Below are 14,261 nucleotides of genomic sequence, written 5' to 3' on the forward strand. Positions count from 1 at the left end.
CATCTTGCTCCACAAGGCCTCAGGTTCATAGACCCTTTGTATCTAAGGTTGGGGGTTCATCCCACTCACCAAACCTTACTGAGGTGTCTAAGTCAGGAGCTGAGTAGTCAGCTATGAGAGATGCAGCTTGGTCCATGAATGGCCTGATGGGAGAGCCTCTCTTCACTGACAAGAGTGGGAAACCTCAGGTAACAATGCTCCTAACTTCAGTGGCTCGAGAATGCACACAAGTCTAAATGGAATGATATAATGTCCATGTAATTATAATATGGAATAATATTCAGTTGCCAGAGATGGTGAGGATGCTGTGGCCAGTGTCAGCTTTGCTGTTTCCATAGTCTTCAGAGCCTTCACAGAACAGAGCCTTGACCAGTGGTGGTTTAAGTGTTTCTCGGGTTGTTTTGGCATTTTGTCTGATGGTAACCAAGGAGTGTGATGTCTAAAGAGCAGCCCTTTTCTCTGCTGCCAGAGCAGAGGATCAGTTCGATGACTTCACCAGATAGTAACAGTGCAGGATAAGCAATGACATAATGCTGTAACAGCTTAGTGTCAGTATGGTCAAGTTACTTATTAATCCCATAGTCCTTGAAGGAGGGTAGTGCTGCTCAGCTGACGACAGAAGGGAAGAGTACAGCCCAGAAGGATCCTGTAGTAATGAAGATGCATGTAATTTGTTGATGTCTCTCCCTCTGTTGAATTCTTGTTCTGCCTGTTAAAGACAGATGTACTACAAAATTGACTAATTCACATTAGTATCATGGGTTCTCAGGCACACATACACCATACAGAGGAATGAGTCTTAAAAGCACTGGGAACATAGGAAGGTTTAGTTTTCATCAGACACGAGGCACCTTGATTTCGGTGTTCACTTTGATGATGGCAATTTACTCAGAACTATTTAAATTGATACCTATAAAGTCTTTATATTACAACATGGTGTTTTGCAATCTGCTAATATTTTGTTGCAAGCAATTGAATGAGGATTTTTAAAAAGTGTTGCTAACTTGCTATACTTTCAAACCCAATCTTCCTTAGAGACTAGGTTTCAGTTTAATGTCTTGCTCAAAGAGTAAAGTGAATATCAACACACTACTTAATATCTGAAGAAGTGCCTGCTTCTTTGTATGTGTCAGCAATTTTATCAAAGGTCTAATGCTGAGTACTTGTTGCATGTTAGTCCTTGATAAACAGCAACTAGCTGTTTTGATTTTTTTTTTTCCTTAGGATACTGATACTAGGCTTCATTCTTGCCTTTTACTCAATATATAAGGATCAGCCCTAATAACAATCAGTAGAATAACCAAATATGATCAGGGTAGGAGTGAGTCATCCATTGCCTCTAAAAATAGCGTCTGATTTGTCTCAGATACTGAGATATTAGAAGCAGATTTAGTGACTTAGCATCATGCCTGTTAGAGAGTCAGAATCTGCCTTTCAGTCACCTATCAAGTAGCATAATTTTTGCTATACTGTTTTATGCTGAGTAACCACAGCTTTAGGCAGTTTTCCATGCCAGAACATGTCTTTTATTTTTCTGATTGCATTTGAATTTTCTAATATTGTTTATCAACCATCCCATTCTTTCCACACTGTAACACTTAAGAAGTTTTTTGGCAGCTGTTGATCAGATGGTGCTCAATTCAGTCATCTCCATGCAGGTGTATGGTTGCATTTGACATGTTTGAGGGTAGCTGGCTTATCACATGAGCTTTGAAGGATATGATACGGGTCCTGTGACTCCCATGTTCTTTGTTTCCATATGGAGGGATGAGTGAAACACCTGTGGGCATACTGGATGTCTCTTGGTTGACTGTGTACACATCTTCAAGTCACCAACATCCAACTTTTCTTCCTCAGGTGTAGTGAAATGAGGCAACCAGGTGCCACTAATTGCCAGGGAGTGGCATGAACTTGTTAAGCCCACCTGTGCCTAATTAGGGTACCTTTTATTGGCCCCCTAACTCTGCTCACGCGCAGTGGGGGCCCGCCCTAATCAGGCACAGGTGGGCTTAACACAAGCTCCTGCCACTCCCTGGCAATTAGTAGCACCTGCTTGCCTCATTTCACTACACTCAGGTATTTTAAAGTAACTCAGTTTAAAACTGAGGAAGACATATGAGAAGTACAGTGAAATTACCTTGTGCATGTTTATTCTGACTTTTTTGCTGATCATGATGCTCACTCAGCAAATGTATATTTCTCTGAAATGTACTGGAGCTTTGTCATTTATGATCTGAACTGACTGCTCAGTTACTGATATGAGGATCTCCCTTAGCTGACAGTGTAGCACCCAATAAGGAATGACTGAATCCTCACTATTTATATGCCTTTATAATGAAAAACTGAGATCTGATGGGCAAGCTTTTAGACTGAGACAGCTTAAATGTCAGCATCTACGTGTGAGGAGCATGTTGAAACTTAAGTTGCCAGCAGTGAAGATTTAGAAATTTGTTTAACTCAACCTAATATAGTCACAGAGAACGCGAATGTTTTTCCTTGGATTCCATGACATGAAGAAAGCATCCCTCCCCCTTTCTTCTCTGCTTAATTTGTTACACTAACTACACCTTATTTACAGTGAGCTGGCACCACCATTAAATGATGCTAATAACAAGACAGCCTTTCAGCAGCTCAAGGAAAGCTCGGTTACTTGTGGATATAATCATCCCAGAACTTTACCCTGTACTTACCAGCTGAGTTAGAGAATGAATTTTAAATCAAAAGTTTGCTTTTGGGAGATATGAAAGTAAGAAATGCTTGAAGATGTAGATGATCTGATTTTCTGATGCTTTCTTTTACTTACTTTCCTTGGTAATTGCCATTTATTGATGCAATAAGTATAATCAGAGACATTTCTCCAATTAGGCTTTAGGGTATTCCATAATTTGTTAAAAGTTTGATGCTGATAGAGGTACATGGAGGAGTTTGAAAAGAACTAGTAAGGTACAGTTTAATATAAAGAGACAAATGTTCCAAAATTGTGGCAATACTGAAAACACTGAGAGAATAGCTAGACTGCATTCTAGCAATGGGCTTTTTTTGTGTGTTTTCTTTGTTTATTTTGAATTTATTATTCTAGATCTATAATAGAGGTTTTTTTAAAAAAAAACAATGATAAACAACTATTGTGGTTCCTGATTTTGGAACTGTGCTTTCAACATGTATAGTAGAAATAAAATACATGTTTGTCTATGAAACAAAGGTAGAGTTTATTTTGTAGAATTACACGAATGCAGCTTGAAAATGGCCATGGCTACGACAGGCACAAGTGTATCTGTAAGGTTTTTCTGTCACAACTGTAAAGATGCAGCAACTTGAAGACAACTGAATTGATAAGTCATCAGCCACAGGCATGATGAGAGCCATTGAGCTTCCTTAGTGCAATGACTTTTTAAACAAAAAAAAAATCATGCAGTGTGGAATTTCATGGAGTACAGAGAGTGACAGAAGGAGAAGTCTGTTTGGGTATTGCTTTATTTTTGCTGTTGAGAGGTAGAAGCCTTCTAGTGCAAGAGGAATTCCCCAAAATTCTTGGCAGCCCATTTTTAAGTGCAAATATCATGCTTGTCCAGATGGCTTTAGTGACTAATATTTGCTCTCCAGCTCAGTGCTTCTCAACTCTACTGAATTCAATTGTGAAATTAGACTTGAAATAAGAAGAGTGCTTTGAATCCAATCCTCAGAGCTACCTGCATTTTTCTCTTCATCTTCGTATATGATTTTACCCTGGCCATGATTCTTTGACAAGCAGAAATTAAAAGTAGATTTTAAAAGGAGAAAAAAATTATACAAAATCATTAAGAGATTGCAATTACTTTTGGGAAGTCTTCAGTCATGATTTTGCAAGGAAAAAGGAAGATGCCAACCTATTTTGTAATGATGACATGGGAGGATCAAGTGATGGGGGAAGTGAAAAGGGGGAAAATAGCCATGAATCTAAATTAAAACTTATTAAGTGTAGGAAGTTGGTAAGGTTAGCTAAAGAAGTCACTGAAAAATATTACAGGGTAGACTTGAAATATTGTATGAGAAGAAGCCTTGTAGTGGTTCAGGAGATAACATAGAACTGACACATTTATAAAATTATTACTGCTGCTAGAATGAAGGTGGAAGGGTTCAATAATTATTAGACATGAGTGTGGAAACAATCTGTCCAACATATGCACATCATACAGAAATGCCTGACTACTGTGGGAGTGTTAGTGACTAGAAATACTAGTTAGAGATGGCTTCAAAGTAGAGGTGTAGGTACCATCTAGTTGAAAGAGCTGTTGAATTCTCAATAGTGATCTTAATTAAGGGGCTGAAAGAATGAAGTCTCATGCTTCTCTCATGCTTCTCATGTGAGAAGGATGCAATCTTCTTTCCTCTTCTTAAAATGTAGGTCCATGTTGGATCAACAAATACTAGATTTCAAAAACATTTGTCATTTGCACAGACTAAGAGGTATCTCTAACCCTCTGGTTACATTATTGTGTCTTTTAAGTAGAGGAAAAGAGAATCTCATCCTCAACAAAAACCATCTTTGAAAGATCACAGGAAAACCATTTTTACATTCCTTGGAAATTGACAAGCAAGTGCTGTATTACCCCATCAGCAGGAGGTGGAGGCTAAAACTCTTCATTGTTCTGCCTAGGTTCCTCACACTGAATTATGGGCATTTCAGCTGTTCAGTCATGGTGTCATACAATGAGGGATGCATTTTTATCTTCTCCCTAAAGCAATCACTTTTTAAAAGACCTGTCCATTCATAATGTTTGGAAATTGAGGGTGTTCTTTGCAGGGAAAAAAGCCAACCAACCAAAAAAAAAACCAACAAACCAACCCAAAACCCCAAGCATTTGAAGACTCATGTAACCTTGTTAATAATTTCTGGATAAAGAGGTTTTATATAAAGGGAAATTATGTACACATTTATGTGATGTGTATACAAATGTCCTTACTCTGGGATTTTTAGAGGCAATTTGCTGCTTTTTTTGGTCCTTTTGACTGTCAAATATGGTTGCAGTTAGGTTAAAGTGGAATAACAACTATTGCTACTTGAATACAATTCATTCTCTTGCTGAAGAATTCGTTATTAGTTGAGTTCAGCCTTGAACTTCAGTGTTTGCTTACATTGCTAATGTTAACAGTCTTGAAATGTCATGTGCACTCAACATGTGCAAGCCAACAAAATTACCCCTGCAATGCAACTTAGCATCAACATTGTTTTGTAAGAGGGGGATATGATTATATATAATTCCCAAGAGTTGTCATCATTCTGCATTTAACTCTGGTTTGGGGAGGGTTGGGAGGGAAGGCAGGGGAGGGGAGAGAGGCTTATAATTTTAATGGTGCCAATATAAGAAAATAATTTTATCTACAGAAAATAATATTTGTGTACAGAAAAGATTGCTTGTATTTTGGAAGTGTTAAGCTTGTTCTAGGACTGCTCTTTCTGGCTAACTCTCTTGATTTTCTTTGAGACTTCCTACCTCCCCAGCAAACATACATGATCCAGACAGGAACAACACCACAAAGCTTGTTTGTTTTGGCAATAATTTAGTTTCCTTTTGTGGAATACCTGCAATATTTATGATCCTATTTCCAAATATAGGGTACATTACTTTGTTAAATATCTCTTGGTAATAATAGCTTAAAAATACTAGTCAAATTCTAATGAAGTCAGTGACCATGTTAATTCACAATAGCTGAGAACCCAGTTTTGTTGCTGTATTTGTTTTCTTATCATACCGTTAGGTTTGAGGTAGGTTCCTGTTTGAAATTCTTCCCAACAGTGCTGCAGATTTTACTTCTTTCCTGAGGAAACATCTGAAGTGCCTTCAGTATCATGTTGAGCCTTTTAGGATGATTTCTATTAATGTATCTCACCATTCAGAGTAAAAACTTGTTTGATAAGTCCCTTGTTATAATATTTACATGTCTACTGATAACCAGTGTGAAAGTGACACATTTGATAATGAACCACATTTGGTGTAGCACTCCTTTATCACTTTCTGGTCAGAAGTCTGGCATAATGCTATGTACTTCCTTGAATGGCATAGAGTAGGTTTTTTCCACTTCTAAACATTTTTAGTTGTTTTATTTCATTCTCACTGAACAGATGGGAATGTTAATGCACTCACTGAAGTGACAGCTCCAGTATTTTTCACAATACTAAGACTTGGGAGTTCATCTGCAAGGGAACTTTCAATCTATTATGAATAGATTGAATAAGGAGAAGCAAAATCCTGAGACCATATAAATAAGTTGGATTTTGGTGTTCCTATTCACAAATGTTGTTCATTAAGTCTAATAAACCAAGCCTCCAATAGTGAAGAAATGAACTTTAAAATCAAGATACTTTTTAAAGTATGCTCCTTGCCTATACTGCTCTATTGTCTGCCATTCTTACTGTTACATGTTAAAACATGTTAAATTGTTGAAGATCATGCCATTTTGAGGCAACCTGTGCTTGTGTAAGCTTAATTACAACTACTTAAACTAGTAATAAACCAAATGAAACTATTTACTAGAAAGTCTCCAACTCTTCTATTGTATTTTTTTACTTTGCATCTTTTTGGTACACCCAACTAAGAGAGCTTGTGCTGTTGCGCTACCCATCTTTTCTGTATGGATTTTCCTGCAGCACTCTTACCAAGTATCTTTCAAAATATAATTGCATATTATTATGTATATTTACAGGCTATTGATCTGCCTGAATTTTAGCCTTAGACTTAAGCCATTGTTTATGCAGAAGATTGCGTTCAACAAAGAATACTGGTTTCCCAGAGCAGAGTCTCAAAACATTTTTAGCTTTTTCTTGAATACTAGAGATTCTATTAGAAAGTGCTGTGATGGGGAGACTCATCCCTCATACAGTACTTGCATTTGTCACACGCTTTGACTGCTTTCTCAGCAGTAGCCATTTTTACAGTATTGCTGATGTCTGGAAAGAAATCAGGTACTGTCCTCAATCTTCGTATCAGTGAAAAGTAGTGGTACGCAACAAGGTGTTTGTGGGTGGCAAGCAGGTAATTCCTTTTAGCAGAGTATCACTTCCCTGTTTTAAGTAGTGAGCAGAAAAGAGAATTTCTCATCTGCTGGTGGAGTCCTCAGCATTGGATTTACATTTACAAATTGTGCTTGCTTGTTGCAATAGAGTATTTGTCTTAAAAATTGTCAAAATACACACAGTAGGATACATTCAGAGGTGAATGTAGATGTGTTATACTTAAGTCAAGGCTATTTAAAGCATTTTTTATTTTCTCCCTCTGCTTTCCAAAGCACAAGTTTGTTATATCAAGATTATTGCAGTATAAGTTAAAAATTAAAATAATGATTTAGTTATTTAACTGACAAGTTCTGCACATAACACCTCTGAATTACAAAAAAAAAAAAAAAGAAAACCATTTATGATTAAGACTGAAAATTGAGAGACAGTAAGGAAGATAAGTTGGAAAGAAAAGAAAAGAAAAAAAGAAAAAAGTAGGGGGGTAGAGAAGAATCTAAACTGGGGGAGACAACATAATTATAGTAGCTCATGCCTCTGTGCCTGTTGTGAGTTCTTGTTAGAGTTTCTGCAATTAGAAAGTAGAGTAAGTTTGCAGTGATTGAGTGATTGTGCATAATGTCTGGGTTTCAGTTTTTACCTCAAATGTGTGGGATTTGGAGGCGTTATATGACAAGAATGTTACATGTGGCAGTGCTTCCCTTCAGAGAATGCCATCTCTACTTTCCTTTGAAAAATTGTATCTGGTAGGACTACGTGCTAGTCCCTGCACTTGCTGTGTCCTTAGTAACAGCATGGATGAAAGACGCCCAAACAGCTGTGGGGCATGTTGTAAAGCTGGATAACTGTGTAGTACTCAGGCAAAATAATCTGCTGATTTGTGATGCATCCAGTGGAAATACTGTAATCTAATGAGCAGATTAAGGTTTTCCTTGGAGAGCCTGTTGATGTAATTGAATGGTGCTCACACTCGAATAGTTGCAATGTGTAAGTAGAAAAGGCGATGAGGGAAAGTGAGACCAAGTCACATGTTCCCTGAAATGTAAAAGAAAATAAACTTGGAGAGACAGCTGAGGAGCATTTCAAAGCCCATGTTCATTTTCTTTAATGCTGGTTGCAAGAAGGAAGTTTGCATCCATCTTTAGGGCTTAAGTAAGCATGGGCTATTTTTTAAGGATTAGGAGGACTTAGGTGCTTGAAATTTGTTTTGTTACACAGTATTTTGATTAAATGAAGGCATTTGGACTTTATTAAATTAGTTTATCTGGAGATGTTTAAGGTTGTTTTAGTATCTGGAAAGCAAATTAGATGATGTAATTATGTGGACAAACCATGTATCAGTGGTTTCCTAGCTGCTTTGTCGATGATTTCATGCCCTATTCTTGTGTTTCCAACCCATAGCCCATGGCAGCTTTATCACATTGCAAATGTTCAGAGTCTCCCTGTGGAGATACCTTGATGCACCTTCTCTTCTTGGCTCATTTTGAACCGTGATGCTCACCAAGCTGTTCCAGGCTGGGGGAAATTAAGGCCTTTGGATGCCAGAAAAAAACCCCCAAAGTTCATTATTACCTCTTCATTGCCCAAGGATGAGAGGAATACTTAAACTGTTTGTAGTTCTTTAAACTTGCCTCTGTATTTCTAAAGGATGGATGCTTGTATATGTTAGGTTGTTAAATTTGTTCAATCATACTCTGGCTGATTCTTAAGGACAACTGAGAGAACTTATAGCAGATCTGATTGAAGAATTTGTTGCCTTTCTTAGGTCTGTTAATACCCTTTCAGTTTTGTTTGCAAGAAACTGATTTCTTGTCCCCTTGTGCAGACCTATTTCCACATTTTTATCAGGCCACAAACAGCTACAGGGTTTCACACCATAATGGATATTTTTATTTCCTTTTTTTAAAATCTTTTCAGAGGAAATGGTAACGGCTCCAATCAGGCTCCAGTGTGCCCTTTGTCTGAATGCCAGTTGTGAACATACGTGCAAACCCAGAATCTACTAATGGTCTCTCCCAGCATATGGGTCTGGTTTTTGTCAAGAATATACCCTAGGCCTCTGGCAATGTTCAGCCATTCTGTTTTTTTAAGTTCTTTAACCTCAATGACAAAACAAAACAAAACAAAAACTTTCATCAGAAGTTGAGCAGTTCAAACATACCCTGGCTTTATATCCTGTTCCTATCTTAAGTGGTCTTTTCCCCGGGGCTTTTTGGTCTTTGTTAACCTGAAATTCCCTGAGCCTTGTCAAAGAAAACTAGCATTTCCTTCCTCTGCCTTTTTAGAGGCTTACCCCCTTTCAGATGATTTTTCTTTAATTGTATGTAATTCCAGCTCTGCTGAAGTTGTGTGCCTGTGATTACCAACACCAGTGTCATAATCAAATGCAGCCCATTCTCTTGGCCATGAACTGCCTGAGGGAACTTCACAAGTAGTGTCTCTGTGTCCACATTATACCTATTTAAATTACCAGATATTTTATTTCAGTGGGATTCATTCGTGATTCATTCTTCTTTTTTTTTTCTTTGCTTGTGAAAAAAAAAATCTCCTAACATTTGCTTTTTGAGATTATCAGATCTTCAGTTTTGCTTGGCAATCCCATGCTATTTGTTTTTACATGGTTGAGTATAATTTAGAATTGTGTATTTCAGAATTTTAAATTTTTTAATACAAAATATAATCTGAGAATAGATTTAATGTATACTCATTTAACATTCGTTCCTCATATATTAAGCCAGACCTTCAAGACATATTAATCAATCTATCTGTGCATCAATTAGTTGAAATAGTGATTCACACCACCTGATAATGACAGCAGCTTAGAATTTTCAGTTACATGGAAATACTGAGAAATTAAACATTCTTCATTATTTACCTCATACTAGACCTTTCAGTAGCGTTTTTTGCACTTATTTACACAAGTTATTTGTGTGAATATCCACAGGAAGCCATTGTGAAAAGGCACATGAATTAATTCTTTTCTGTTGATATATTTTCCTAGTGTTTTAGTATAAACTTTTGCCTGATTGAAAGCAATATTTTCATGTGCCTGTTTGATACCCAGCGGGCTGGGGTCCTGCAGGAGAGGAGAGCCTGAAGAGTACTCTGTAATGCAGAGATACCCATGCAACATGGCCTTCCAGACACTGACTGCTTCATAGGAACAGAAATTTGGAAGAAATTTATTTATTTTAGTGGAGATAGTGGGTATATTTGTATTGCTTAAAAGCTGGATTTTGCATATTACCTTGTTGCACTAAGGCTGGAGAGAGCAGGAAGAAAAGCTATGGGATAGGCTTCTTGCAGTCAAGGAATTTCTCAATGAGACTATTTCTGTTTGCCTTTGTATCATTGTACTTCGTTCAAATGCTGAATTAATGCTACTCGCAGTGCCCAGTGTTACTTTTGCAGGAAAACCACCTTAGCTTTCAACATTGCTCAAGCAGATCCTTACAAGTACCTAAAATTCTTTGGACGTTGTTCCCACTACCATAAACCTGCTCGGTTGTGGCTGCTGAGGGAAAAATGGTACCAGAGAGACAGAGATCACTGTCATGCTCTAGTTACTGCTGGGATCAGAAATCCTTCATTTTGCCCCAGAGTTAGCAGCCTTTCTGTAAGGATTCTTTTATACACTCAGATAAAGTCCCAACAGTACTGAGACCCAAAAAAGTGAGGCCTGCAGTGGTGTGGATAGCCTTCCAAAGTCAACTGGACCTTTTAGCACAGTGCTACAGCTTGAAGTACTTTCAGTCAGTTTATATGAAGTGAAAATATGAGATAAGACAAGAAAATATTAAATATACATTTGCAGAACTGACTGGAAAAACAATTCTAGCTGTTTACATTTGTGCATGGACCTATCTGGGGATCAGGCATCACTGTTCCAGACTCCATCAATGCAACGTGAGGGTCCTCTGCAAGGAACTGATTGCTCTTTCTTGAGCATTCTTCTTGGGCCAAGCAAATTACACAGCTGGGTTAGAACTTCTTGGGCTGCTTTGTCTTCTTGTGACGCACAACACACAGGTTCCCTTTCCAATGCTGACCTTTTATGGTATTAATAATAGCAATAGGCTGCAGTTACACTGCTTGGATTAATACACTTGGATTACACTACTTGGAATAATAAGCACTATGTTCCTAATTATCTTGCATTATCTACAGTTTCTCATTTTTATTTTAATCCAGTATAGACTGAGCAATACCAACCCCGAAAAATGCCATAATTATTGAGGAGCAGAGAATTTTCTTTTCTTACTATTATAGTGAGAATCTCATGTTAAACCTGGCAAATAGATACTCTGTGCTGTTTCTCAAAAAATCTTGGATTTCTGAACAAATAACTTAAGTGTGTCCTGAATCAAGACTTCTGGTATTTTTCCTGTTGTTTTTACATCATTTAGTTCTTTAAAATATTGACAGCTCAGCTAGATTATGGTTGACTATAACGTCACACATCATATTTTTAGAAAGTGCTGAACCATGCCTATTCCTCTTTATATATCTCTGAGTTAAGAAATGTTTTGCATTCACTGTTGACATTTTTTTATGGTTCATCTGATCATTTCTATTGCTGTAAATATGGAAATACTGGCTGGCACAGAAATAATTACCCTTGTCTTTATATTTGAGTTAAAATATTTTAATACTTTGGAATTTGCTTCTGAAATAGTTTGATTACAACCTCTCTATTTTTATGATCTTCTTGCTGGCTATACAAATAAGCTTCTCTTCTGTGAGAAATACAAGTTAAGCAAAAAATCTAGATACCTAGATAGACAAGGTTTTTCGAGTAACAGCTAAGGCTTATAGTGAAAATGGAAAATTTATCCCAAATATTATCTACTTTCCATTGAGTTTTTCCCCAGTCTTCCAGGGAAGTGTAGGTGGTCCAGGAACTTAAGAAATGGAAAGCTGATTGAATAAGAATACCTGCAGTGAAGTGTGGATAAGAGGTGCAGCCAGGTACCATGTTAATTTTGCATCTTGCTTAATAGCACGATGAACTAAAATAGCTGGGACATTGAAGGGAAAAACATGCTTGCCATGTTTGTCATGGAGAGATGTAAACCAGGCAGAGGTCACAAAGAGGGGAAGGGAAGTGGTTCTAGGAGGGGTAAATCAAGTGCATGTCATTCTTCAGATGCTGGAAAAACAAAGGGCCCCAGCCCTAATCCTTTCCTCCTCAACTTCTGTGTGGTATGTGGTCAGATAATGCTAAAGCCAAAGTCATTAACAAAATTTTTCTTTCTGTTTCCATTTCAGTTATTTGCCACCTTCCGTGCATGAATGGAGGCCAGTGCAGTTCTAGAGATAAATGCCAGTGCCCTCCTAATTACACTGGTAAACTTTGTCAGATCCCTGTGCAGACTGCCAATAGTCCAAAACTGTACCATCACCCACAACAGGTGAACAAGGCTGTAGGATCACAAATTATCCACTCTACTCATACTTTGCCACTGACGATGTCAGGACAGCAAGGTGTAAAAGGTAACTTTTTTCTTGATATGTATTTTTTTCTATTGGAATAGATTTAATTAATTTTGGGGTGTCTAACCAGTAATAGTAGTGATCTGTCTATGTAGTTTGAGTCTTGACCCCACCACTTGAATCATCAGCTCACCAGAATGACTGGGAAGTATTTTGCTCAATGAATGAAACAGTAAGAAGTAACAGTGGATTTGAAAATTATTTACATGTAAATTTTACTTTGCTTTACAGTGGAATTTAATGCAGACTGCAGAGTCAAAGGGAAGTTCAGGGAGCTGCTTCTAGAAGCATAGGTGTGTTCATAAAGAGAGTTGTTGTGGCTAAATAAAGTCCATAAATTGCTGTGTGCCTACACAAAAGTTGCACATGATTCCACAGTTGCTGGAGTAAGGAGGAGAAAATGCTTGTACACATAATAAAATTTAAACCTAATGTAAAGCAAAAAGACGCCAACCCACGTTTATCTTTGTTGTGTCATTTGGTAGAGTTTATTTTATTTTGTGAACTTTTTAACATAGTCCATGATATGATTCCATTAAATAGAATATTATTTCCAAGCCATACAACAACATAATTAAAAAAAATTACAAGGATTTCCTACTGCTGATACTGTGTAGAAGGCACAGAATCAGAAACAAGAAAACCTGTAATGTTTAATCAAATTGTGCCCAGTTAAAGAAAATTCAGTCATCTTTGGGTTTCTCTTAGTGTCTTTCTGTGAGGTGATAAATTCTGATGACCTGGAAGATGAGTGTTGAATTTCTCTCCTGTGAATCCTGTGGCTCTGGGTACCATTTTATCTGAGTGAGACCCTGTCCATATGGGAAAACCCTGCAATTCAATTTAATGACATATGAATTAGTGTGAATTTTGCTTGTTTGAAATACCAGTTTGTTTTTTCTTCTCCTTTTGTCAAGGGTAATTTTACAATTACCTCTCCAAGATTACTGTCTCTGAATGAAAACAAAATATATGGGGGAAAGACTTGAAGACCCTTAGTTGCTGGAAAGTAGTTCCTGAATAACTTTACTAAAAGAGGCCAAACTATTTATGTTTGTGATAAATGTAATCTAATGTAGTAATGCACTTTTCAGACAGGTAAGTAGCTGTGAAGGAAGTGTTGACAGTATTCTTCTGGAAACAGAATAATTTATAAATACTCTTACGTATCTGCTCCATCTTTTCAGTGGATTTGTTCTCCAGGGACTGCTACAGAATCCATTGGGAAATAGTTTCCACTGGCATAGAATATCCCTAACGTTCGCCAGAAGTTCTCTGACTCCAAAAAAAAAAAAAAAAGAGGGAGTGAGAGACTAAGAGTATATAATTACCTAAACATTTAACAAAGAAGAACTTTATTTTTGTGACCATTTAATTCCACATTAAATCATTTTAGACAATGTGGACCATTGAAAAAAATTAAGACATAGTTGGTTTTCAGATTTAGAGTTGCTATCTTAAAATACACAATAGGTTTCTTATTTTCTCAGTGCTAGAGATTCTGGCCTCTTGAACGTTTTTTTTCCTGACCCTCAAGTCCCCATCAGAACCATCAACTGTCACAATGCCTTTTATTCTCTTCCCATGCCCAAATGAGGATCTTGGGTTGCTGAGAGAGGAGTATTTCATTTCTTTCAAGGAAAGAATAAAACAATTCATCCTGAAATGGCTGGCAGAAATTAAAATTAATCAGCACATCTAGGCAATGATCCAAGATGTGGAGAGAATTGTGGTGACAATACTACATTGGAGGAGCCAATCTAAATTTTTTTTTTCA

The 14,261-nt window shown here is 37.2% G+C and overlaps 1 protein-coding gene across 9 annotated transcripts in view; it reads left to right on the plus strand.

Annotated features, from left to right (window-relative positions):
• LTBP1 (latent transforming growth factor beta binding protein 1) overlaps window positions 1-14,261 on the plus strand; it is a 179,312-nt gene that overhangs the window by 70,224 nt on the left and 94,827 nt on the right. For all 9 annotated transcript variants that reach the window (XM_030446778.1, XM_030446768.1, XM_030446769.1 and 6 more), the window contains exon 6: window positions 12,260-12,484. In XM_030446778.1, the coding sequence (XP_030302638.1) occupies window positions 12,260-12,484 (225 nt within the window). The remainder of the gene's footprint in view (window positions 1-12,259; window positions 12,485-14,261) is intronic.

The sequence above is a fragment of the Calypte anna genome, chromosome 3 (assembly GCF_003957555.1).
Source record: "Calypte anna isolate BGI_N300 chromosome 3, bCalAnn1_v1.p, whole genome shotgun sequence".
NCBI classification, from domain to species: domain Eukaryota; kingdom Metazoa; phylum Chordata; class Aves; order Apodiformes; family Trochilidae; genus Calypte; species Calypte anna.